This window comes from Lutjanus erythropterus, chromosome 4 (assembly GCF_056507025.1).
Source record: "Lutjanus erythropterus isolate fLutEry1 chromosome 4, fLutEry1.hap2, whole genome shotgun sequence".
Classification (NCBI taxonomy): domain Eukaryota; kingdom Metazoa; phylum Chordata; class Actinopteri; order Lutjaniformes; family Lutjanidae; genus Lutjanus; species Lutjanus erythropterus.
In genome coordinates this window covers 5,953,242-5,980,701 of record NC_139320.1, presented here as the reverse complement: position 1 = coordinate 5,980,701, position 27,460 = coordinate 5,953,242, and the positions used below count along the sequence as shown (strand labels likewise).

The 27,460-nt window shown below is 41.0% G+C and overlaps 1 protein-coding gene across 2 annotated transcripts in view; it reads right to left on the bottom strand.

Annotated features, from left to right (window-relative positions):
- The window catches only part of sgsm2 (small G protein signaling modulator 2), a 148,015-nt gene that overhangs the window by 7,626 nt on the left and 112,929 nt on the right, over positions 1 to 27,460 (bottom strand). The window contains exons 6-18 of one of the 2 annotated variants that reach the window (XM_084716822.1): positions 26,291 to 26,439; positions 26,008 to 26,142; positions 21,844 to 21,968; positions 21,631 to 21,698; positions 19,685 to 19,848; positions 17,715 to 17,847; positions 17,298 to 17,435; positions 11,662 to 11,836; positions 10,295 to 10,359; positions 8,099 to 8,244; positions 5,825 to 5,953; positions 5,557 to 5,739; positions 154 to 540 (exon numbers count right to left, since the gene is read on the bottom strand). In XM_084716822.1, the coding sequence (XP_084572948.1) occupies positions 154 to 540; positions 5,557 to 5,739; positions 5,825 to 5,953; positions 8,099 to 8,244; positions 10,295 to 10,359; positions 11,662 to 11,836; positions 17,298 to 17,435; positions 17,715 to 17,847; positions 19,685 to 19,848; positions 21,631 to 21,698; positions 21,844 to 21,968; positions 26,008 to 26,142; positions 26,291 to 26,439 (1,997 nt within the window). The remainder of the gene's footprint in view (positions 1 to 153; positions 541 to 5,556; positions 5,740 to 5,824; positions 5,954 to 8,098; positions 8,245 to 10,294; positions 10,360 to 11,661; positions 11,837 to 17,297; positions 17,436 to 17,714; positions 17,848 to 19,684; positions 19,849 to 21,630; positions 21,699 to 21,843; positions 21,969 to 26,007; positions 26,143 to 26,290; positions 26,440 to 27,460) is intronic. The other variant, XM_084716821.1, reaches the window with a different exon arrangement.

The window sequence follows — 27,460 nt, the reverse complement described above, 5'->3', positions numbered from 1 at the left end:
CAACTGTCAACATCAGTGAGTGACAACTTTTAAATCAAAGATTTTAGTCTGTTCTTTTAATGTGTTCAACTATGAGCAACCTCAGTCTGTCCCTCTGCTACTTTAGTTCATAGCAAAATTCAATAAACATACACGTAATGAGAGATATCGTACCGTATATGAGGAGAGTGACGGTGATATCCCCTCTGCAGCCGCTCCATTGGTCACCAGTTTGTCCAGCTGACTGCACAGCCTGTCCTCAATCAGTGAGTCCTGACGCCCCCCCAGCATGCTCGGAGTCCTGCCCTCCTCCCCGCCCCCCCCTTCCTCCTCCGTGCTCTGACCGTCATCTATGCTGGACAGGATCTGGGAATGAGCAGAGGTCACTGAGTAGTTTCTGGAGGAGGGCAGACCCGAGTCGGGGGAGTCAAACTCCACCAGAGGGCGCTCCTCTGGGGGGAGGGCTGCAGGGGGAACCAGGGTGGTCATGGTGGGGGTACTGTCCTCTCCACTGGGGGTCTCCTGGCTTCCCGCGTCTGGCTCGTCCACTGACATAAACACCTGAAGAAGGATGGTGATGGAGGAGGGACAGTGAGGGCAGTGATGCAGGGTGTGAGATCTTATGTCAGATGGTTTATTCTGGTACAACTCAGCCACTCCTAATTAATGAACATGTGTTTACACTGGTTACTTAACCTGTCTGAGGTTGTCAACACTGTTATTTTTAATTTTTATTTTATTTATTAAATCTGGTTGCTAAGGCTATTTTTTATTTTTATTTTTTTTAATATTTTCCCGATTTTTACAACCAAAACACAAATGAACTTTGAGGATAACCTTGATGACATCACTATGACATCATCAGGGTTATTTTCTCGAACTCAAACTTTTCTCAAAAGGATCCTTCAGATTTTGATTGCATAATAACTATAAATATGACTTACTGTAAGTACAGTATAATGCATTTTAAGTATTTTCATAGTGCATTATAGACATTGGTGTCATAATGTGTTATGATAAGTGTTATAATTCATTATGAATATATTTGAGTGCTTACAACTACACTGTAATAATGCATGGTTATAAGAACAGTATCATGTACTTTAAGTATGTTTTGAATGGATTACAATGCATTATAGACATGAGTGTCACAATGTGTTATGATTAGTATTGTAAGGCATGATGAATATTTATGAGCGCTCATAACTAAAGTATAATTATACGTTGGTATAAGCATTAACCATTATGAAAATTTATGAGTGCTTATAACTATAATTGCTTTAAGCACAATGTAACACTTTAAAGTATCTTTATAATGGATTATAATGCATTAGAGGCATGGATGTCATAATGTTTTGTGATCATTCTAATAAACATTATGAATATTTATGAGTACTTATAACTATAATTCTACACTACTTTAAGCACAATATAACACATTATAAGTATATTTATAATGCATTATAGACATGACCTTCATGTCTCATTAGTGTTATAATGCATTATAAATATTTATGAATGCTTGTGACTAATTATACAATTCTTTTAGCACAATAAAACACATTTATAATGTATTATAATGGATTATAGACAGGGATGTCATAATGTATTATAATTATTATTATAAACACTAGGCATACTTATGATTGCTTATGACTATACATTGCTTTAAATACAATACAACACAACAAGTATGTTTATAATAGGGGTGGTGAAAAAAATCGATTATTAATTAATCGCGATTATGTTTTGGATGATTATGAATCAATTATTACATTTTCAAAAATCGATTATTTTTTGCAGTATTTTATTTTGAAGTTGAACGTCACGTGAGCGCGCCCAGTTCCAGTTCGCAAGAGTGTGCAGCGGCCAGAGCGAGTGAGCTGTACGAGCAGGTGTGAAAAATGGACGAGGAACAACCAGCAACAAGCAACCAACCAATCCACCCAGCTCCATCTGGGCTCAAAGCGAGCGTGTGGATTAATTTTGGTTTTCATGGCAGGAGCTCTAAACATATCGATAGAACGCACGCCGTCTGTCGACATTGCCACACTAAACTGAAGCAGTGATCGATAATGAAATATCGATACCTCCGATACCAGATCTTTATGCTCTAAAATCAATTCTCAAATCAAAATATCGATAGTTTTGATACTTCAGTCATTTGAGGTAATGTATATCATTAACAGCAACACAGTGGAAAGTAACTAAACTATTGAGATCTTGTCTAAATTACATGCAGTTGGTGGGAACTACTTTTTCTTCCGCCTGGGTAAGTGCATAATGCGTAAGCGCAGCGGCTCGCTGCTCAGTCACAGTCACTCAGTCTTAGTCTGTAGACACAACGGCAGAGCGTAAACAGAGTCATGTCAGTCTAATTTGAATTTGAATCTAATTTGAAATACACTACTTTTTTTAGATTTACCAGACACATTAGGTGTATTTGCACAAAGTATCAGTATTGGATCGGTATCGCCAATACCAGCCTGAATTTTACTCAGTATTGGATCAGAAAGGAAATCGGTGGTATCGAACATCACTAAACTGAAGTACTGCAGCAATACGAGCAACTTGAGGGCTCACATTTCCCGCTTTCATCCAGAGGAGCCTGGATGGGTTAAAGACGACCGCCTGAAGCCCATCATTCCACCGAATCAATGTAAAGTTGACTATAAACATACATACTATAAGCTAGTAAAGCTACAATAAGTTTTGCCAAGTTAAAACAAATAATTCTTAAGTTACAACTACACTACACAGGAAGTGCTTTGAGCTGTTACTCAATAATAGGGGTGCAACAGATCGCAGTTGACCCGTGTCCTGTACGGATCGCCCTCTACGGTTCGGCACTCATGTGATCCGCAAACCACATGTGAGCATCATAGTTTTACTGTCACTGTTACTTTTGTATAAGTTATAATACCTGACATCTCAATGCAGAGTTACAGTGAAAAGACAGGACAGATGCTGCTGTGTGCAGCTCATCTCTGTGAAGAGCGACTGATTTAAAATCCGTCACATCGCCTTGAGTGAAATCCAGACCATAAGTTTTTTCACTGATGTAACTATGCTATCACCAAAGAAACAGATCATAAAACTGTGATGTTGATTGAAACTTTGGTGATATCAGCTGTCTTAACTTCTACACAGCTCCTCTCTGCTCACCGCTGCAGCTCTGTCTCACCCCGTCTGAGACACAGTGTGTCTACTGATTGATCAGGACTTCTAACCAATCAGATGTGCTGCTGTAGGCGGGACATTGAGCCAGACTACAGAGTGTAGTTGTGTATTATACTGTACAGTGTATAATGATCTAATATATGTATAGTATATACGTAGTACAGCACTGTATGAATTGAAGTTTTTAATATTATTACCATTATCATTACTATTATCATTATTATTACATTACATAACTATGGTGATAATTACAGACAGACAAAGATCAAAGACAAGTGCATTTTTAAAATAATTTAACCCTAATCCCACCACTTTTTTCTTTTTTGCTTATCCGAAAAATGATCCGATCCGTGACCCAAAACCGTGATACGATCCGAACAGTGAGGTTTTTGATCTGTTGCACCCCTACTCAATAAAAGACTTAAGTAATTCAGCAACTGACTGATTTTTTTTTAATGGTGCAATAACTTCAGTCATTTGAGGTAATGTATATCATTAACAGCAACACAGTGGAAAGTAACTAAACTATTGAGATCTTGTCTAAATTACATGCAGTTGGTGGGAACTACTTTTTCTTCCGCCTGGGTAAGTGCATAATGCGTAAGCGCAGCGGCTCGCTGCTCAGTCACAGTCACTCAGTCTTAGTCTGTAGACACAACGGCAGAGCGTAAACAGAGTCATGTCAGTCTAATTTGAATTTGAATCTAATTTGAAATACACTACTTTTTTTAGATTTACCAGACACATTAGGTGTATTTGCACAAAGTATCAGTATTGGATCGGTATCGCCAATACCAGCCTGAATTTTACTCAGTATTGGATCAGAAAGGAAATCGGTGGTATCGAACATCACTAAACTGAAGTACTGCAGCAATACGAGCAACTTGAGGGCTCACATTTCCCGCTTTCATCCAGAGGAGCCTGGATGGGTTAAAGACGACCGCCTGAAGCCCATCATTCCACCGAATCAATGTAAAGTTGACTATAAACATACATACTATAAGCTAGTAAAGCTACAATAAGTTTTGCCAAGTTAAAACAAATAATTCTTAAGTTACAACTACACTACACAGGAAGTGCTTTGAGCTGTTACTCAATAATAGGGGTGCAACAGATCGCAGTTGACCCGTGTCCTGTACGGATCGCCCTCTACGGTTCGGCACTCATGTGATCCGCAAACCACATGTGAGCATCATAGTTTTACTGTCACTGTTACTTTTGTATAAGTTATAATACCTGACATCTCAATGCAGAGTTACAGTGAAAAGACAGGACAGATGCTGCTGTGTGCAGCTCATCTCTGTGAAGAGCGACTGATTTAAAATCCGTCACATCGCCTTGAGTGAAATCCAGACCATAAGTTTTTTCACTGATGTAACTATGCTATCACCAAAGAAACAGATCATAAAACTGTGATGTTGATTGAAACTTTGGTGATATCAGCTGTCTTAACTTCTACACAGCTCCTCTCTGCTCACCGCTGCAGCTCTGTCTCACCCCGTCTGAGACACAGTGTGTCTACTGATTGATCAGGACTTCTAACCAATCAGATGTGCTGCTGTAGGCGGGACATTGAGCCAGACTACAGAGTGTAGTTGTGTATTATACTGTACAGTGTATAATGATCTAATATATGTATAGTATATACGTAGTACAGCACTGTATGAATTGAAGTTTTTAATATTATTACCATTATCATTACTATTATCATTATTATTACATTACATAACTATGGTGATAATTACAGACAGACAAAGATCAAAGACAAGTGCATTTTTAAAATAATTTAACCCTAATCCCACCACTTTTTTCTTTTTTGCTTATCCGAAAAATGATCCGATCCGTGACCCAAAACCGTGATACGATCCGAACAGTGAGGTTTTTGATCTGTTGCACCCCTACTCAATAAAAGACTTAAGTAATTCAGCAACTGACTGATTTTTTTTTAATGGTGCAATAACTTTGCGGTGTATTTTGGGTTACTGTTGTCAAATGGAAAATCAATAGTATCGTTAATAATTGAAAATCGGTTGGTAATCAATTGGGACCTCAATAATTGTAATCGAATCGGGAAATCAGACAGATTAACCACCCCTAGTTTATAATAGAGTATCATGCCTTATAGACATGGGATAAATACCTCATATGACCCCACTTCAAATAATCCAAACTATCCATTTTACAAAGCTCCTCCAGAGCCATAGACGTCATTTTATAACTGTTTTTACAGGCTGAATAGAACTCAGAACAAAAGTGTAAAAGATTGTTAAGTTGTACCAACATAGTATGGGTTACTGATTGGTTATGACCATGTTTCCATTGTGTAATGAGGAAATATATCAAGCAGATACATTTTTGGAACAAGATTATGTCAGATGTTGTGTTGGCTTTCTTCACCTCATTGCTGAGCGTGGAGTCTCTGTGAACGAGCCGCAGGACATGGCTGTCGATGCTGCTGCCCGACGAGAGCTTGGCAAAGATGGCTGACTGCATCTCCTTCTCCCTCTGCTTGACGATCACCTCGCAGGCCTTCCACTCCCGCATCACCTGCTGGTATCGCTCACTGATTTTTGCGTCAATCTTCACAGAAAAAAAAAAAAAAAAATCACAAATTGCAGTTCAGATTGAGAGACAACTGAAGACAGTGTTCTGTGTTTCTGTGTACCTGGCTCATGTCCTTCTTGCCCATGCCGAACTTGTAGTGCCCCAGTAGAAAAGGCCAGACCTCCTTCCTGATGTCGTGCTGCACTCCGCCATAATACACCAACCTTAGCAGCTCCAGCTCCTTATAGTTCTACACACACACACACACACACACACACACACACACACACACACACACACACACACACACACACACACACACACAAAGGTTAATAGCAATATAAACCAAGAGAAGAAGAATGATGGCAGGAAGAAGACGCCTATTGTGAGTGGTGAGAGGAGGAAGAGGAAGAGCATCAATTATGGAGGTAGAGGAAGAGTGATTGTGATCCATACAGAGGACGACATGGATGAGAGCAGGAGATAAAGGACACAGATATGAATAGAGTGTAAATTAGTAATGATGACTGTGTTGGAGCTGATGAATGATTGCAGCGGCTGCTTTAATAGCTGTGATGGTATCATCCTGCTCTCTGTAATGAGACTTCATCTCACTGAAACTCATTAAATTTTCATTAGAGAACGGAGAGGGGTGGAGACTGCAGGTGCAGCACATGATCCCTGACTTACAATTAATATACAGCAAAGGAGGATATACTGTTGACAGAACCACAGAAACACATTTAGCTAAGAGGTAAGTGACGCAAGATTATAAAGTTAGAAAAAGTTCAATGAAGTTTAAACACAATTAACAGTTGGTGTTTAAAGAACTAACAATTGGCAGCTTCATTTTGCCTCACAGAATTATATTTTAATATTTAAGATTGATTAGGTCAACGCACAATGAGGAGTGTATTATAGGGGAGAAACCAATTCAATGTGAATCTGCAATTTCCTGTTGCCAGGAAGTGGTGCTATGACTATGACTGAACATTTCTTCACTTCCTTTTTCCTGTTTATGAAAAATAGAAAATTGAAAAATCCAATGCCACAGTGCAGACACACCATCAGAGGTGGGAAGTAACTGAGTGCAAATACTTTGTTACTGTACTTAAGTAGAGTTTTCAGGTATCTGTCCTTTATTTGAGTATTTATTCCCTTTTATATCGCTTTTTTACTTTTCCTCCATACACAAATATCTGTAATTTCTACTCCTTACATTCTCAAAACAGACTTGTCACTTCAGTTTTAATGTGACTGAGGGGAATTATCAGTTATCAGTTATTATTTATTGTACTGTGCAATGGCTTCCCAACATCAAGACTGATTTCAGTCTAAATGGATGGGACTGGCAAGCGTTTCCATCAGTGTATATCACACACAATAGACATAACTAGATGAAAAACATGATAAAAGACATAAAAAGATGTAAAAAGACAAAAAAGACATAACTGGGCAAAAAAATATGTAACAGGATAAAAATTACAAATAAGATGTATTGAGATGTAAAAGACGCCTTTCAATAAAACCAGCAAAAAGCTTCGCAATCCAGCATCACGAAGGTCTTGAGATTGTAATGACCAAATTTGAAGTTGATTGGAGTAATTCTCAAAGAAAAGTTTGTTAAAGTGCAATATCCGCAAATGGCAAAAAAATCACTGAAGTTGCACAGTTAATTCAAAATGGTTGACTACACTGTTTGGCTCCAAGAGGCTTTTTTGTGCATCAGGACATGACACATGTGCCTACTGAATTTCATACATCTAGATGAAATAGTGCAATGAAATTATGCTTTGTAACTCCAAGATACCAGCAGCAATAGAAAACAAGATCAAATGATAAAAACAAGAATAAAGGATAAAACACGAGGACTACTGAACAGGACATTTCTTAGCTTCCAAGCTGGTGCCCCTCTTTGCTTCTACTGCTGACCACCATCTAATGTGGTAAATAACTTGATTATGCTTAAGTAACTCATACAACCCCACTTCAAAAATCCTTTAACATGTACTATAATATTGTATCATCTAATGCCTAAAAACTGTACAGCAGGACAGAAATCTTTGCTCTTCATGGTTCTCTCAGGGAACATTCTTCACAGGTTTTGTCAGCTTATCTCACTGTATAAAATATGACCGTAAATAAGACGTGCACAGCACAAGATGACCATGATTTATCTGTGGAGCTTGATCAATACCAATGATTCAATGATGACTTGGCAATCTGCTGTGATTTCTGGCTTTTAACTGCATTGGCCTGCAGGTGGAGGGCTGTCAGATGTTGCAGGACGAAGATGAAGACTCCTGTTGTGTTGTTGTAATTCCTGCAGCTTGCTGGCAGATATCACGCCCCTGTATTTCATTTCTCTTTCAGCGTCACCGTCAGCTGTACCCACCTTGCAGTCTTTCTGGTACTTGCTCCACACCTCTTTGCTGAGCCCCCCCGATGCCTCGCAAGGTCTGTCTGGAGGGACGATGTTGTGGTTGACCAGAGCTGACAGGTGAGTCCGCACGGTGGACAGGTGTCGACAGTAGGCCAGCCCTGATGGACAGGTGAGACACGGACAGACACACAGCTGAGACCAAGCATCCCAAAAGTCAAGTATAAGATTGTTACTTATTGCCCAAAATCACATATTTGTCTCAGAAGGCATGTTGTGCAATCTTAACAACATACAGCGTCCTCTGTCCTTTGATTCTGATCAGTCAATTCAGCCATTTCTAAGGTCAGTTGCAATATGTTTGCAGTATATCTGATGCAGTACATCATGCTACTCCATTCAGAATCCATTTGTGCGCCCACCAACTGCCTTACAACAAGTAGAAGAGAAGTTAAGTCAGTTCTGCGGGTCATAGAGCTTTTTATGTTTCTCCACCTCGATAATCAGTCTTTCCATGTCCATTTACCAGCTGAATTACCAACCATGGGATGACAACAAATGATGATGTGCTGTGAGTAGGGTGCATTTGGTTGCTATGACGTTTGTGGGTGGTTGCTAAGCAGCACAACCAGGGGACAACCTGAAGAGGGAATCCCAAAGGCTTGGCCGAAAAAAGGTGGATGATATCACGCACCTAATTTGACAACAGTTATATGATTTCAAATTCAACCAGCACCTCCACAAAATAAGAGAGGAAAGGTAGTCATTCATGTTTTTTTCAGCCACAGAAAAACGGGAAAAACGTATGATTAGAAAAATCTGATAATGTGTAGTACATCATTCATGTATTTTGGCTGCTGTTACGTTATTATGCTTAGAGTTATGCTGAAACCTTACCTTCCTGTTTGACATAATTGTACTGGATTTTGGATATTGTGTGAACCTGAAGCTGTATGTTTTATTGTTTGCATTGTTATACTGAGGTCAACAAACTAACTAAATGTTTGTAATACAATAAGCGCTTCAGACTGATGCTGTAATTAAAAACAACTCTCCTTTGAAAACAATATTTTAATAATACTGTAAATGCATTATGTTACCCAGCAATTTATTGTAGAGGATTTATTACTTGTTTGACACGTTCAAAGGGAGATTTTATTACAGTTTGCAAACTTACTACTTTCTCCAGCAGCAGCAGCTGCTTCTGCAGCGAGCCATACATTATGTTTTAAATCACTTTAATTGTTTTTAAAATCAATTTTGCTCTCAACTGAAGCCAGCAGTGAAATGTTGCTACTCTTTGCTGCAGGCTGCAGAGAGAACAATAAGCTAAAGCAAACACATTAAGAGTTGCTGTGTTGTCTAAAAGACTATATCTATTCCACATGCAGTATATAAAGTATACATTTATTATCTGTCTGTATTATATTCAAGTTAGTCTGTTTTGCCTGTTGTGCTCTATTATACTCTATCACTCTATTTTAGGATGTCATGGTTGAGGTTTTTGTTTAGTCATTTCATGTTATTTTTAAGAGGCAGCATTCTTATGTGTCTTGACTGATTTTACTTCTTGCTTTTGTTTTTATCCCACCTTTCTTGATAACTGATTTAGTTCACCTGTCCCTAATTAGCCTCCCTGTACATAGTCTGTTTCTCTCCTTTAGTTGCCACTTCATCTTTGTCTCTGATCAAGTGTTCCCAACCTAAATTTTCCTCATATTCATGACCTCTGTTTTGTTTTGGATTTTGGATCATCTGCCTGCCACTTTTGGTTTACTTTGCCTTGGCCTGTTTTCTGCCACTCACTGTAAGCCTTTGTATTTTCTACTTAATGGTAGTATTTTTTTATTACTTTGAATTGCACTAGTCTGCATCCTGTCCACATTTTGGGTCCCTCATCTTGTTTTCTGATACCTTGCTTGACTCACTGTGATGATTTGAAGCTTCATTCAAAAACCTCAGCAGAAGCTTTGAATGTAAAACAATGACATTCAGAGCATCCTTAATTGTTTGTCTTACATTCAGATAGTTAAATTATCATCATACATTGTACTGACTAAAACTGAAAGTAACAGGTGTTTCATTTGGGAAAGTAAGGAGTTTAGGTGTGTGTGGTTACTGTGTGTTCTATACCACAGCTAATGTCACAGTCATAACACTGTGAAAACAGCTGCAGTGTAAATAAATGTATGAATAACATGCTGTACTTACATCCATAGAAGGCTCTGGAGACAATCTGCCTCTTCATGTTCTGACAGAGCATCTTAAGAGGAATACTGGTGGAAAGAAAAGAAAAGTAAAAATCACTCATTATTTGTAAAGGCTCCATTTTAGATGTTTGCTTTTAATTAACTACCACCCTGGCTGAAGCTGAAGCTAAAGCTTAAACACCTTAATGTGTATTTTCTAAACGAGTTGCTGCTTCAGGACGCCTTTGAATTCCATTCAAGAAGTCACAGTTCCAAAATTCTTCCTAAAACGCTGGGGTCCTACTTACAACAATTTGCCTCTGAAGAACCCTTTTCTGAAGAAAGGGTTCTTTGTAAGACTATGGGTTCTATTGAGGACCATTTTCATCCCAAAGAACCCTTTTTGAAAGAAACAGTTCTAAAGATTATGTTTCAAATGGGTGGTGCAGTGGTTAGCACTGCTGCCTCACAGCAAGAAGGTCCTGAGTTCGATCCCCCAGCTTACGGAGTTTGAATGTTCTCCCCGTGTCTGCGTGGGTTCTCTTGGGGTTCTCTGGCTTCCTCCCACAGTCCAAAGACATGCATGCTAGGTTAACTGGTAATTCTAAATTGCCCACAGGTGTGAGTGTGAGTGGTTGTCTGTCTATGTGTCGGCCCTGCGATGAACTGGCGACTTGTCCAGGGTGAACCCCACCTCTCGCCCAATGTCAGCTGGGATAGGCTCCAGCAGCCCGCGACCCTTACGGAATAAGCAGTTACAGAAAATGGATGGATTGATGTTTCAAATGGTACTTAACATATAGATAGGGATGGGAATTGATACGATTTTTACGATTCCAATTCCATTTTCGATTCTGCTTAACAATTCGGTTCTTTATCGATTCTCTTATCGATTCTCATTTGGAAAAAAGGAGAACAAACAGGAAGCTAGACGTGAACTGGAGCGAGTACTGCCAGCCTCTGAGCCAGTCAGACTCTGTTTCTCATCATGGTCATCTGAATGTAATGCATGAGAAGGCATCGTTTGCAAAATTGGCAAATGATTCCAAGGAATTGAAACACTGGGAACCGGTTCTCAACAAGAACCAGTTTTCAATTCCCATCCCTACCTTTCACAGATGGTTCTAGGTATAAACCTTAATGTTGGGTTCAAGGTAGAACCCCCCCAGGTGGAACCTTCATAAAGGGTTCTACAAGGAACCAAAAAGGGTTCTTCTATGGGGACAAGCTGAAGAACCTCATATGGACTAGTTAGCACTTTTATTTCTAAGAGTGTATCTGAAACATACAAATTCACTTATTACATAAGATAGAACCAGGATACAGACTGTGGTTGTATTTGATTGGCTGACAGACGTCTCTTGATAAAGTCTCACTCTGAGGACGTACGTGTGGATGTCTGATGGATCGTGTATGCAGGTGCAGCCGGCCGGGTAGTCGAACGACACGTTGCTGCCGGCCGTGGAGCAGGACAGGCACAGCGACTCGTGAGTGGTTACTTCGGCCTGTTGCCACGACGACGGGCTGCCTCCGAAACCCTGCATCTCCATCATCTCCCCGTGGTCTAAAGCACAGAGAGTGAAAGTGAGAAGACAGAGAGAGGTCTCAGTGCTCTGAGACAAAATGGACACTGCTGTTGTCATGTGCTTTGTTATGTAGTATCTTCTTCAAATGTTCTATGTTCTATGCCTTACATATTATGACATAGGTCCCTCAGCTCAACCACAAATACATCTTTCCATGTATTGTTCTTTGTTATTCATGACATCAAGAGATGAGTAGATGGATGGAAAGTTTGACACTCATGTTACATGTGAGAGCTGGAAAAACAAGCGTAGAGAGGAAACCAAAAGTGGAGGGGGACGGTTCAGTAAGCAGAACGGTGCTGTGGGAGAAGACAGGCAGAGAGGATGCAGGGGAGCCATGCTGGTTCAGTTCATTCAGAGGGGAGGCAGAGGAGACTGCAGAGCCCAGGGAGCGCTCCAGACAAATAGGAGAGAGGAGGAGGAGGAGGAGATAGAAGAGGACCAGAGAGGAAGTGAAGGAGTTGACAGAAGAGGAGGAGGCAGGGACGAGGCTGACGCTCAGGCCATGCAGGATGCATAAAGCCAGAACAAGACAAGAGACATCAAAAGAAATCATCTCAGAAACAAATGGACACCAGTCAAAAGGGCACACAAGGGGAGGAAAAAAATCATAAAAACTTCAACATCAAATAAATGCTCTTCACCTTAATTCTTCAGGTTGGAGCTGATGACCTGTCATAAATATGAAGCTGCGCTTTGGTTGTTCAATAACCCCAAAAAAAGAAATAATATTAAGAACCAAAAAAAGCGGAACAGAAAAAATGCTGGAGCGAGACCGACATTTGGCCTCCCCCCTCTTTACTTTGGGACTAAGACGTGATCAACAACTGTTTTTGGGATCAGTAAAATGCAACCTGCTCACACAAGGACTCCACGTCTCTACTACTGCGGAACCCCACAGGACCATAATGAGAGGGGTGGAGGAGGGGGCAGGGGGCGGGGGGAGGGGGTTGGTGGCAGGGGGTTAGTGAAGAATTACAGTGAACAGCATCGCAGCAAACGACTGCACAAACAGAGGAGAAACAACTGAGGAAGTCAGAAGAGGAGAGAGAGAGCGAAACCAAACGGAACAGAGGAGGAGACTGTGAGAGAGAGGATTTTCCATCACAAATACGCAGAAAAACACATAGTCGCTCTTTAAAAAACAATGAAACGGGTGCATATTTCCCATGCAAAAATTGTCAAGCATGTTGCAAGTGAGAAATGAAAGGACAAAAAGAAGGAAACAGATTTAAGTCAAATCAAAGGAGTGCAACAAAAACTAAGCAACTTATCAAAGCGATTCTTGGCCACGATAGTGTGAACCCAACAGTGCTGAGGCATGCTTCAAAAGCTATACCCTCTCATAACTGTGAGGAAGTCAGCACTGCAAGTCCCAGAATGCAAAGCAGCCACAGAGGCCTTGACCTAGACAAAGAGACCTAGGGAAGTTTGAATCTGTGATGAAACCAGGTGACAGACATGTCCAGTCACTGTGTTTGGCAGCGCTCTCTATAAAACAAGTGTGTTCATTTGGCAGTGTGTTTCCAGTGTGCGTGTCACAGGCTTGTGGAAGGATCCCTGCCAAGCAAGTGGATTAAACTGTGTCTCTGAATGGTGGGAGGAAAGGGAAGCAACAGAGCAGGAAGGGTGTAGGGCGACAGCTATGGCATTAACTTAATGTGTGACAATTTCAGATGTTATTGTGTCAGACTACGATGTCCAGGGACAACTTTTAACTGTCATTTATGTGGCAGCAAAAGAAGAACCCACAGAACAAATCCAGCCACCAAACAAGCTGAAATTGTATGTTACTGTTCAGTAAATGGATGAGGCTACCAGTGGCAAAAACTGTGTTTTATTTGGCTGTAGAGGTAATCCGAAATTAAAAGGATTCATCTGGCTGCCTGCTGACAGGCTATTTGTAACTGTTGCTTCAAGATGGTCTGTGAAGACTTAGGCATGCTGCATCGGCGCATCATCTCACATCCACACCATGGTTTGGAGACAGGAGTATATCTATCTTCCCGGGGTCCCGTGTTCCCAGGATCCTGTGTTTCCAGGGTCCAATATTTCTGGGGCGCTTAAGTTCCCAAGGTCCTACGTTTCCAAGGTCCTATTTTCTGTGCTAACCCCTAACCTTAACCCATTATGTGCTATATAGACCTGGGGAACACTGGATCCTTTGTCATGTTCCCATGATATGCCATACAGATCTGGGGAACCCCTTAGCACATAGGACCTTGGGAACATAGGACCCTGATAACATCAGAACCTGGGAGCATATGACCCTGTTGAGTAAATGGAGCACTGCAGTGCATCTGGTGGAATCACCGTCATTGTGTAGAATAGCTGCGATCATTCTCGTCTCCATGGCGCAGCTGTAATACAATGCAGTTGTGCCCAGTGGAATCAGCATTACAGTTTATGTCACCTGTGTCACATATGCAGCATTAGAATCTTGTTTCCTAAAATCCTATATTTCCAGGATCCTATTTTTGCTGGGTCCCAGGTTCCCAAGGTCCCATGTTCCCAGAGTCCTATATTTCTAGGCTCCTAAGTTCCCAAGATGCTATGTTCCAAGGATGTTATGTCCCAAGGGTCCTACCTTCTTAAGGTCCTATATTCTATGTTAACCCCTAATCCTTTATGTTCTATATAGATCTAGGGAACATAGGACCTTGGGAACAAAGGTCCCTGTGAGAATACATATACAGAACTGAAGAACATTACTGGGAACATAGCCCATTGCCCAGGCCCTTTGTCATGTTCCCTTTATGTACTATACAAATCTGGGGATCCTGGAACCCAGGGAACACAGGACCACAGTAACATATGACCCTGGGAACACAGGACCCTTTGCTATGTTTTATTACGTACCATATAAATCTGAGGAACATAGGACACTGGAAACATAGGAGCTGAGAGAGCCCATATACAGAACTGGGGAACACAGGACTGTTAGTCATATTCTGAATATGTCCCAGAAAAATCTGGGGAACATAGGATATAGAGAACCTTTAGAACTTTGGAACCTGAGAACAGAGAACCTTTGGAACATAGGACCCACATAGCACATATGCAAAACTTAGAACCCAGGAAAGATAGGACCCTCGGAACTTAGGAACCTGGTAGTATAGGGCCAGGGGAATCTTGGACATCAGCAACACAGGACCCTGGGGACATAGAGCTGGGAACTTAGGACCCTTGAAACTTAGGGCTTTGGGAACATAGGACCCTGGAAAAAATAAGATCCTAGGAAGATTAGGAATGATCACCTGTATACTGTGTTGACAGGTCACTGCTACACTTGATGACTTGATGATACCTTGATATACGGAACAATATGAGTCTGTGATAATGGATGATGTGCAGTAGATAGAGATATGGAGGACACTGTGTAAACTTTAAAGCCTTTAGCCTTGACACAAAACACTACAAATGTGACGGTAAGTGCCTACAAAATAACATAGCAAACAGAAACTCTGCATGTTGCTTATAAAAGGTGCCACATTTTGCATTTTCATCAGTCTGTCTGAAAAGCTTTGTCGAGCTGGTAATCTGTGCTAATGATCTGTGTTGGTCACTTTCATCCCTTACTTTGATCCATTAAGTATTGATTATTGACACCATTATGGAGATAATAGATGGTCTTTATCTCCTTCCAAAGAATTGTCAGAACTACAATCAAGACCACATTTGCATTTCAAATGTTGCTGCTTCCTGTCCTTTACAAATTACTTTAGTTCTGGTAAACAATAAAAGTTTTCCCATCCCAACATCACAACATCACATGATGTACATAATTTATAGTTGTAGTTTGTGACACTATAGTTACCTGTGCAGCACTGGAGACATAAGCATATCTATGTTCCAAAGATCCTGTTTTTCCAGGGTCCTCCTTTCCCAAGATCCTATGCTCCCAGGATCCTAAGTTCCCAGGTCCTATGCTCCCATATTCCTATGTTCCCAGAGTCTTAGGTTTCCAAAGTCCTATGTTTCCTGGGTCCTATTTTCTTCTTTATGCTAACCCCAAACCTTTATGTTCTATATAGAGCTGGGGAACATAGGACCTTTTGTCATGTTCCCATTATATGGCATATAAATCTTGGGATCACCCTAAGAATATAGGACCCTGGGAACTTATGACACTGGGAACTTAGAAACTTGGGGACATAGAATCTTGGGAACATCAGACCCTGGGAACATAGGACCTTGGTAACATCTGACCCTGAAAACATCAGACCCTGCAGAAATAAGACTAACCTGCTGCAGACTATGCTGACAGCCTTACAAATCACTTCAATTATGGCAGACAAAGAAACAAACTTTTTCCTCATTATCTGTGTTTGTAGCAATTATCAACATTATTGTGGAGATAACAGATGGCTTTTATCTCCTTCCAAAGAATTTTCACAACTACCACTACTTCCTGTCCCTAAGAAATTACTTTTATGATGGCAAACAAAGAAAGTTTTCCGATCCATTTTTTAAAATTCTGTGTAACAGTTGACACTATAATACACTGTAGTGTAACCATACAAGATCTACATCATAGTCATTGTCATTTGAGTTACATGTGCAGCACTGGAGACAGAAGAGTATCTATGTTACCAGGGTCCTAAAGTTACCAAGGTCCTTGGTATCCAGGGTCCTATGTTGCCAATGTCCTATGTTCCCAGGGTTCTGTGTTCCTAGGGTCCTGTGTTCCTAGGGTCCAAAGATCCTTTGTCTCCTGAGTCCCATACTTAACCCCCTTAACCCTAACCCATTATGTGCCATACAAGTATGGGCATCATATGGCCCTAGAACCCTGGCAACACTGGCCCCCACAGACTGTGCTGACAGCTTGCTGCTTCCTGTCCCTTATGAATCACTTTCATTATGGCTGACAAAGAAAACGAACTTTTCCCTTCTATTTTTATTCTGTGGAGCACTTTCTTTAATTTAAGAAGAGTCAACTCTGCTGTTTTTTGCCCTGAAGCATCACCCTTTGAGCATGAAAACACTCTTGGACTCTTGTACCAACTGTATAGACCTGCTATTGTTTTAGATTTAATGTGCTATCATTAGTTGTGTTATTGCCATTTTCAGCATTTCTTCATTTTCAATATAGCTAAAGTATGAAGGTCATAATCCCATCATCAGAAAAATGGTAGGAAACTTTGCTTTTCAGTTTTGTCAGCCTGAACTTCCCCATGCCCTTGTTAACACAGCCAACCCCAGCCTACTCCACACTGTTGGGTTTGGCCTCAGGCAGCACACACACAGGCAGACGAAGCTGGGGGAAGTGGGGTCGGGAGGGGGAGGGGGAGGGGGAGGGGAGGAGGACCTTAGGGGGGGGGTGACAGGGTGGGAGGCGGGAGGGACATCTGAAGCCAGGATGAGGTCTCAGGAGTGGGGTTGGGGTTGTGAGGGGGGGGCAGTGGGGTTGGGTGGGTGTGTTAAGGTGATAAAAACCTTTCATGACATTAGGGTCTGTGAGGTTCCGCGAGCAGATCATTGAGATCATAGCATGGAGCCTATCTTCCTCTTCCTCGTCATCGTCCAGCGACGGAGCGCGGCTGCCCGTGGTGTGGTGGTAGTTTATAGTGACTGCTTGCACCAGTGGGACAACAGAGAACACAGTTAGAACAGTGCCACCCTACAGACCTCGGGAAGAGCATTGTGGGAAAGACCACACTAAGCCCGTACTTTGTAATCACATCATGGGAAGACAAAATTCAAGCTGATATACAGTACTTCATTTTCAAGAGGCAAAAGCAATCACAGAGTTGAATGTTAAGTCTAGAAGGAAGATTAAATCTTTTGTTGTGTGCAGTCGCTGCTGCTTCGGGGATACTTTGTACCAGTGTGCAATATGAAAGTGTTACTTACTGGCATCGTATCGGTATCCTGGGTAGACGATGCGAAACACGTAGTCAGCAGCTGTCTGCTCCTCACCGTTCCTGTCCTGGTCAATGAGCCTGGCAGCACTGCTCCTCTTCCTCAGTTTAGGGAACACTTTTCCCTGCAGAACACACACAAATCTGTCAAAGTGTACAAAACAGTGGGAAACATTGGTCCACTGTCTTTGAGAATGTGTTAAAATATGTGAGTTCTGGGGGGAAATCAACATGGCTGTTAAGAGCTTTTATCCCTAAAGTTACCTCTCGACCCAAAGGTCTTAATTTTTGGAATGGACCCGCATATCCCAAATTTGCAGAGAAGTAAACAATCTCTCAATGACATAAGCCTATTACAAGCAAGACATCTGACCGCCCTTTCCTGGAAAAACACTATCAAACCTGAGTGGTTGAGAGAAATATCCTGTTGTTTGTCAATAGAAAAGATAACCTACATTCTTAAGGGAAAAATTACCCTTTCAAAAAAGTATGGGGCAGCTTATATATTTTATCAAAAATGGTGATTTGTAAGATGTGCTTGTGCTGGTTGAAGAGACATGGGATAGATAGAAGGATTGTAAGAAGTGTCTTAGTATGTCATTTCATTAAGAACAATACTTTGACTGAGTTGCTGTACCAATAGAGAAACGTGTTTTCTGTTGGCTTTCTTTGTTTGTTTTTTTAGTTTTTCTATTTCTTTATTTCTAATTTTGTTTGTTTTTTGTTATTTTGTATAATATTTGATGTTGCTCATCCATTCCTAGTTTATCTTATATAAACTACCTGTTTAACACATAATCTCTCAACACTGGATCGATGAAGGTGGGGAAGAGGTGCTGGGAAAGAATCATACATATGTGAATTGTACCTGTGTTGTTATGCCATTACACTGGTATGTGTGATGACTATTGCATTTTTAAGTTAAAAAAACAATAAAAATATCATTTTAAAAAAGTGCAGAAGAGATTTTCCCCCACAGGGCAGCCAGAACATTTTGGATGTAAGTCACTGAAACAGCTTTGGATAAACATTATTTCTATGCATTGCTTGGTGAGTTGTTGTTGCAGCTGTGGGACCAACAACAATGGAAGCATGCCAACTGCATCAGTCCAGGAGATCACCACAATACACCATATATTATATAATAATTAGCAAACTAAATTGCACTCATAGCAGCAAGCATCACTGGATCCCTCAGAAAAAGGCAAAAGTAGACTTTGGTTCAGAGGCCATCCTCAGGAAATTTGTGTTTGTGAAAGTTTAAACTGGAACTCTCTGTTGACTAATGATGCCTCCAACAAGAATGTATGAGAAACAGTTCATGGGTACTGTGTCGGGGTGTGCATATGTTATCAATGAACAATGAACTCTGCTTAGTGTAATAATAACTCTCACATGTGCTTAACACAAACATATAGGGACAGGGCTAACAGGTACCACTGAAATTGTAACTCTCTGCTGAGATGGATGATGCTTCCCACAAGAGTCAACAAGAATGGTTAATGCGTTGTGGAAGGGGGTGTGGCTAAAGTGTAGGGGCAGGGCATAAGTCACTAATGAAAAAAACAAAACAAGGCCACTCCCACTGCTAAACCACTGTGAGTTGATCTTTGCCGAATAACCAGCATTTCCACAAAATCTTGAGAATCCTTTGTTGAAAGTTATGTGCCTTTTGTGATTGGCCACTCCTATTACAACACCCCCTTTCACCAAAACGCACTTGATCTCCATGCCACATTTCAGACTCCAAAGCCAATGTCTATACCACTCTTTTAAAGGTGATCTAAATAAGAGACAGAAGTGATCTCATTTGGGTAAAGCGTTGCAAGTTGAGAAAATGTGCATTTTTCTGGTTTTAGATCACACACTACAAATTTGTGGCAGTGCAGTACACTGGCCAGGCATTCACACAAACATCACTGTAAGTTTAGGTGTGAATACAGCTCTAACAAGTTGACACACCTTGCCTTTCTGGGACCAGAGGGGGGGCTCCAGCTGACCCCGCGGTAATAGGCCTGTTTCCAGGCAGGAAAGGAAGGCCAGGAGGTGACCACCAGGGGGGAAGTGGAGAGGCGGCCGCTGGATCCCATCCTGACTGACCAGAACCAGCGTACCACCACAGTCAGCTGGAGTAAAGTGAAAAAAGATAATACACAAGAATGAGGAAGGAAAAGTACAAGAGACAAAGGACAGAGTGAAAATGACCATGATATGTTATACGTCAGTGTCTGTTTATGAGTTGTAACAAATCATTAAAACTCTTTTACAAGGAGCAGATAACAGTTTATAACAGTTAAATTGAGCAATGTGTAAAAGAAGTCTGGCAGGCAGTGAAACAGGCAGTCACTGAACTTGAAAGAGTGTATTTTCAGAGCAGTGGGCTTTGTTTTCAGGATGACAGTTGCTACATATTGCTCCTTTAAGTTATGTCTGTGAAGATTCTCGGTCATCCGGGTCATGGAATTCGTAAAGGGTTATCATAGGTAACTGTACTTGCTTAGGTTACTGGTACTGGTAGACTTTTCTATTCATAGTGTTCCTGGTTGGTTGCATGGGAGGTGGGAGGAGCTGGAGGACTAAACCAACAACTTTTAACTTCTAACTGACTAGTGGGGAGTTCCAGGTATTTAACCTTTGTGGGGTCATTAACACCTTGAGAGGTATGTGACTGAAGGTAATTTGTCAGTTGTTGACTCACCCTGCCATTGTTAGGTTTACATGACTGTAGATGGGTGTTAATCTGCCTGGGGAGTGATGTTGGAATTGCATTGTATGTGGCTGATAGATTACGCCGTCCTAATATGTTGGTTGACTGTTCCAGGTTAACTCCTCTCTCAAATCATCTTTGGTTCTCTGGTTCAACCCTGGCCAAAAAATGAACATTGCTGTCTTCAAACAAGTGTCCCTTGGCCTTGAAATGTAGGTGGACTGCTGAGCCCTGTCCTGATGAGCTGGCTCTCCTGTGTCATGCCATGCACTTGTGCAGCAGTTGTTCAGTTGGCACCCATCTACACTCAAGTCTCACATGATAGCTGGCGAGTCAATGACTCACAAGTGACCTTAACAAGTCCCACTCACACCTTTACTCGGGTCACCTTAACAGTTCACTTGATGAAGGGGTGAGTACATGAGTCACATACCTCTCAAGGTGTTAATGACCCCACAGAGGTTAGATACCTGAAACTCCCCACTAGTCAATTAGAACTTAAGAAGCCTCTTGGACGAGATGCAAAACTTTTTCAAGAACCTAAGCAAGTCCAGTTGCCTAGAATAATCCATTAAAACCTTTTAAGTTACATATTTTACATACACACAAACAAATCTAACCCGGAAGTGCTGGAACGGAAAATGGACTGCTTATCGGAGCGCTTATATCAGAGATTTTAGATGCAGCCCGATAAAATCCAATACTCGTTTTTTGGCTGATATCGGACCGATATCCGATATCAATATCGGATCGGGACACTCCTACTATTTATCCATTTTCTGTCTTAAAACAGTTGTTGTTGTTAGCATGTTGTTAGCTGCCCACTGGCAATCCCAAGATGCTTTGGGACTTGCGATGCGACTTTTGTGTGACAGCGCTGAGTCTTAGGTGTGTTCGTAGAGCAACGTGCTGATAAAAATATGATTGACCCTTCAAAATAAAATTTGCGGTGATGACAGCAATGAGCTCAACCTTGTGGTTGGCATCACATGACCATGGTTTTGTAGTAATGTGATGTAGTTCCACAAGCCAAGTGCTATGTCATTCCATTATATTTGAGAGCAGGAAGACATCTCTATGGCTGCTACATCCAAAACTCGGCAACTCACACCAAAACTATCTACATAAAGGTAAACTGACCTATATGACTTTCGTGCAAAGATAACTGAATGAGGATGTGGGAAAGCAACAGTGTACTCACGGCGTTGGTGACAGTGGATACAGACTATCTGGCGCAGAGGGACAGTCAATGCATAGTCCCAGTAGATACTGACAGAGACAGAAATGTCTGAGATTAGTAAGGTCAGTCAGTGTGTAAAATAAAACTTCAGAAGCATAATTTTTTGTGTCATAAAAACACATTTTTAATCTCTCTCTATATATATAGAGTGTATAGCGTGTCTGTTTTGGTTACCTCTTCTCTAGGTCACAGTCTCCCAGTGTGCCATTGATGAGCTGGTTGGGTGTCCACTTCAGGGTGAGGTTGTCCCCAGCTTGGTGGAGGGACAAGTAGCCACGCAACACCTCCATGTCCTTCTTCTGGCATGGGAGAAGGAAGATGAGGAAGAAGGACGGACATTACATAAGGCTTGAGGTTTAAAGGCTGGAGTGCAGGACAGAGGCTGAATCATCAACTGTGAAATTTGCTGAAAACCTGCTTTCAAATTTTATAAGAAATCTGTTATATATTTATGTAATTTATCATAAAATGACCATGATAAGCCATGAGAGATCAAGAAAACGGGCTAAATTAATGCCGAGTTCTCACCAAATGATTAAAAGTCTCTGAGTTGTTGTTTAAGAGTTGTAACAAATTATTAAAAATCTTTTGGAAGGAGAAGATATTTTTAATGGGTAAACTGACCAAAACATTAATGAGTCTGGCAGGCAGTGACACAGGCACTCACTGAACTGTATTTTCAGAGCAGTGGGCTTTTGTTTTCAGGATAACAGTTATAAACGGCTGATCAACTTACAGTGGAGGACTTGTTGTCGCTTGTTATTGTCACTTTACAGTGTATTGCACAAGCCGTGCTCCTGCAGGCTCCCTGCAGCCAGGGGCAGTAATGTAACTACAAACACTGTGTAAACTGTAAACAATGGTAAAACCTGCTACTGACGCTTGACAAACTGTTTTGCCTTGCTTCTAGCTCTTATGCTACACTAAGCTACTCACCTTTCGACTCCAGCGACATTTCTTTTTTTTTTTTTTATCTTTATTTATTCAGGGTAGTACACTGAGAGCGATGCTCTCTTTTGCAGGAACGCCATGATCACATTCACACAGTTACACATTCATGCCTGGAAGCTGCCCAGTACAACCACAGTCTTATCCACTGGAGCAGCTTGGGTTAAGGGCCTTGCTCAAGGGCACCTCAGTGGTGGTACTGAGGCTGCCTTTCACTTTCCCCACCAGATTTATCCCGCCAGTTGGGGGATTGAACCTTTCAGTCACAAGCACGCTTCTCTAACCTTTAGTCCACCACTGCCCAAGGGATAGTTCACCCAAAAATGAATATATGTATTTGCATGTGAACGTGGCTCCAAGCTAAGAATCTACAGTAAAAATTTAGGCTAAAAACATGCTCTAAATGACATCTTTCAAATCTACTTGGCATGTTAAGGCTTTAAAAGACTTGGATTACACCAGACGAGCAGAATGGAGGATATATATTTTTTTTTTCAGTTGTTTTTTTTTACGTTTGAAAATCTTTCACTTCCACTGTTCGGGAGATTCTGCAACACTGCTTTCCTGTAAAACAGCAGTGGACTAAAAAACTAAACCCAACCTTCAATCGGTGTGGCGGTGAGTAGATAATGACCGACTTTTCATGTTTGGCTGAACAATCTCCCCAACTCTTGGAAAGAAAGCAAATAAGCACATTTTTTATTAATATTTCTTTTGAACATACAATATTTGAGGCCAAATGAGCATGTATTGTATATCTTTTTATGGACAGAAATAGAAAGACAGGGAGCAGAATCACATTCAGTACCCTTTTTGATGTGTGACATGCAGTGAGAGCTGGATTCATGTGTATGTGTGTTAGCATGGCTCTGTCAAAGGCTGAGCATTGTAGGAGGCAAATATGTGCTCATTATACATGCTGAAGCTACTTGGCAGCACAGAACACATTACAGGCAGGAGAAAGACAGCTTTCATTTCAAAGATCACACTTATAAAACTGTGTGTGTGTGTGTGTGTGTGTGTGTGTGTGTGTGTGTGTGTGTGTGTGCTGTTCAATAATAGATGAAAATAACCATCATTTGCAATTTATGTGTACATCAGCTGAGTGGGTGCAGAGCGCTGTCCGCGTGTACTGCATGTACTATACGTAGGCCTCCAAGTTGGATATCTGCCTTATTCTGAGAGTAGCAGTAGCTTCAGGGCCTCCACAGACGCACATTAAGACCTGCTACGTCTGATTTAAGTTTCTATCAAAAAAGTTAGAATTTACATAAAGCTAAGAGCTGGAGGCAAACAGTGTAGCTGTAAGTATGTCTTATTTAATCATAGCATAGTAGAGTTCACTTCAGATGGATTTACAGAACCTGACAGTATGTATAGGTTTTATATGAGCATGTGCATATTTCTGGTATATAAATGGATGTTTTGAGAAAAAGACACTAACAACTGTCACATGTACTCAGTTCACTGAACTACCACAGGAATTAAACTGCTTGTTCACTGGTTTTAATGTGAATGTACAATGTTGTATATAAAGTCTGTTTATTTAGTTAGTTTAGTACAGTGTCATTTCTTAGATATTAGGGGGTTGGTTCATCCATAAAAACAAATTTATGCCTCCACGTCAATAACAGCTGTGGCTGGAGGCATTGTGTTTTTGGGTTGTCCATCCATACGGACACAAATCTATATTGGGGGTCTGCAACCTGTGGCTCCGAAGCTGCATGTGGCTCTTTAGCCTCTCTCCATTGGCTCACTTTGGCTTTGGCAAAAATTTATATGGACTGAATAATGTTTTGTTACATTTTAATTTTCATTTATCAAAACAGTTTATCAAAAAAGGAAAACTTCATTCAGGGCAAGGTACTGCATTAGATTTTGATTCCAAATGTAAACATATGGTGCCTATACAGCCTGTTGTCATAGCCTACATCTATGGCTTGGTGCCTTTTCCTGCCTTATTGACGATGGCTAGTCTTCTTGAGTCTTCATGAGCTATGCATGGATGCTAAATTAAAAATAAAAAAGTCTTCAAGGAAAAGAGAGATCCTAATAGATGCGGCTAAAGACAGACTTTTTTTTTCTTTTTTTTGACCAAAACTGTCTCTTTTGATTGTAAAGGTTACAGACCCTTGATCTACACATCTGTTCGTCCTGTTTTTGTGACCACCGTGTCTCAAGAACACTTTGGTCAAGTTTCTTCAAATGTCGTACAAACATCCCTTTTGACTCAAGGATGAACTGATTAAATTTTTGCAGTCAAAGGTCGATCTCACTGTGATCTCTAGTCTGTCCCATTCCTGTGAACACGATATATCAGGTTTTTGTTTTTTTTTTTTCAAATTTGGTACAAATGTCCACTTGGACTAAAGCACGGGTCAGCAACCTGTGGCTCCGGAGCTGCATGTCACTCTTTTGCTCCTCTTTTCCTTTCCGCATAATGGGTTTATTTTTTATTTTAATCTTTTTTTTACATTTTCATTTGCATTCATTATGTTGGAGGCCTAAAGTGGTGCTTACAGTGTAGTCTATACATGGAATGAAAAAGAAAATTTTCATATTTTGTCAACTAAATTAAGACAAGATAAACTTTATTGATCCATCACCAGGGAAATTTACACAAAATATGTGTTGTCACCTGTGTCTGCAGCTCAACACCTTTTCCTCAAAATTTTTGCTGGTGGCTACTCTTAAGTCTTCCTGGGCTAGCTATGGATGAATTCTAAAAAAAGAAAAAAGTCTCAGGAAAATAGCTGTGGCTCCAGACCAATCTTGCCTTTGCCTTTTTGGCCCAAAATGGCTCTTTTGATGGTAAATGTTGTTGACCCCTGGACTAAAGGATGAAATTATTAGATTTTAGTGGCCAACGGTCAAAGTCACTGTTACATTAAAAAAAACAAACAAAAAAAAAAGTTTATGGCCACAACTCAAGAATTCATACTCATAATTATGACCAAATTTCCCAAAAATATCTAATAGGATAAAAGGGTGAGGTGATGACATTTTATATCCAGAAAGTCAAAGGTCAACTTCACTGTGATCATAATGTTCAGCTCCCTGTCAGTTCTATGTAAAAATAGTCTCTAAGTGAAGACAGCACGTTTCTACCTGGAAATTACTTGTCAATATAGTAATGACATCCATTTTGGCAGCGGACGCACAACCCAAAAATGGCTGTTGCGAGCACAGAGGCATAAAAAGAACGAGAAAAGCCTGTTTCTGAAGCGACCTTTTGACAGAAACGTCAAATGTGACACAGATGCTGTATGTGTCAGTAATGGAGAAGACCTAACTTGAAGCCCATTGTTCAGTTCCAATAGAAGGGCAGACAGAGACAGCAAAGGTACAGTGTAGAAAATCTGGTCACAAGGTGAGAGTGTGCGGTCGTACCGGTTGCACCAGGACGTTGTTTTTGCCGTAGAGCAGGTGTGTTCTGGAGTTTTGGTGAAGGGACTCCACGTACTCCCTTGCTGATGCAGCAAACCTGTCCTCTGACATGCTGCCGCTGGACTGCCTCTTTCGGATCTAGAAAAGAAAAGTAAAGATTTTCATCTTATACAACTAATAACTTTCACAACAGCTGCCATCCCACACATTCACGATCACTCCTGCCCACCACCACACACTAGCATCTCCTGAGGACAGAATAATCTAAAACAGCCCCCACACTCACCCCAAGAGCAGGCCGGCGACCGGCTGAGGTTTCTTGGCCCCGGTGGGCCCCGTGGATGCGGTGTCGCTGAACTAGCTCGTTGGCTGAGGGGTCCGTCCAGAAATGATCCGATGTCTTCAGTTTGGTGTACTCCAGAGCACAGGGCCCCACTGACAACACAACAAACATGCAAACACCACAAACAGATCCATTAACCAGATACTTTGGCAGAGTAATTCTTCAGTTTTAGTATAATATAGCTGAATATTGTTATTGCTTCACACAAACAGGGTTGGTGTCAGGGTGGAGGGGGGAGTGAGGTTAGAAGAAATCATTGGGAGAAAAAGCTAGAATTTGTTCATTTGTTTAGCCTAGGGCTGAGCAGTATGACAAAATGTTCATATCACATTTTTCATATCATATTGGTTTCACGGTATTTGACTGTATTTTTTCATGCAACAGTGTTATTACCCACATTTTCTTTTAATGAGAAAAGATTTTTTCATTTTTCTATCATAACGACTGTATCACGTTTTTTTTCATGTCCAGTCAGAGGTAAACGCACAACCCCTTCAAAGCATGATTGCCATCACATGGACGACTATATGATTAAATGTCCCCACCCACGCTAGTCAGCACCAGAAATACTAGTAGTTTAAAATGTTTAAAAATAAAATATTTATCAATATTTCATTCATGCACGATTCCAGTTATCCGTTGCCTCTAAGATTTTATGCAGCCCCCCACCAATAGTCGGGGCTGCGTCACTGTCAGACGGCAGCCCCTCTCACCCAGCGCGTATGAACCAATCACTCTGGCAACCCCGGATGTTTATATCAGTGAAGTTGATGAATGCAGACTGTGACAGGATAAGCTGATATATATTCACTCGACTGGAGAAACATGTGACCACATTAAGCACAGACACAGACATAAACCTGCAGGCTGAGCTGCTGCTGCTAGCACCGCTAACGTTAGCCAACACTGTGTGTCAGGCTGGCAGCTAACGTTAGCTCTGGGTCTTTTACCCGCAGACACTGTGACCCTCTTTGGTCTGAAAAGGTGAAGTGTTTAGTGGGTTGTTGTCATGTTTTGTACATTAATGTGCAGTGGTGGACAAAGTACTCAACCCCAGTACTTCAGTCAAAGTATAGATACTCCTGGTCAAATATTACTCAACTACAAGTGAAA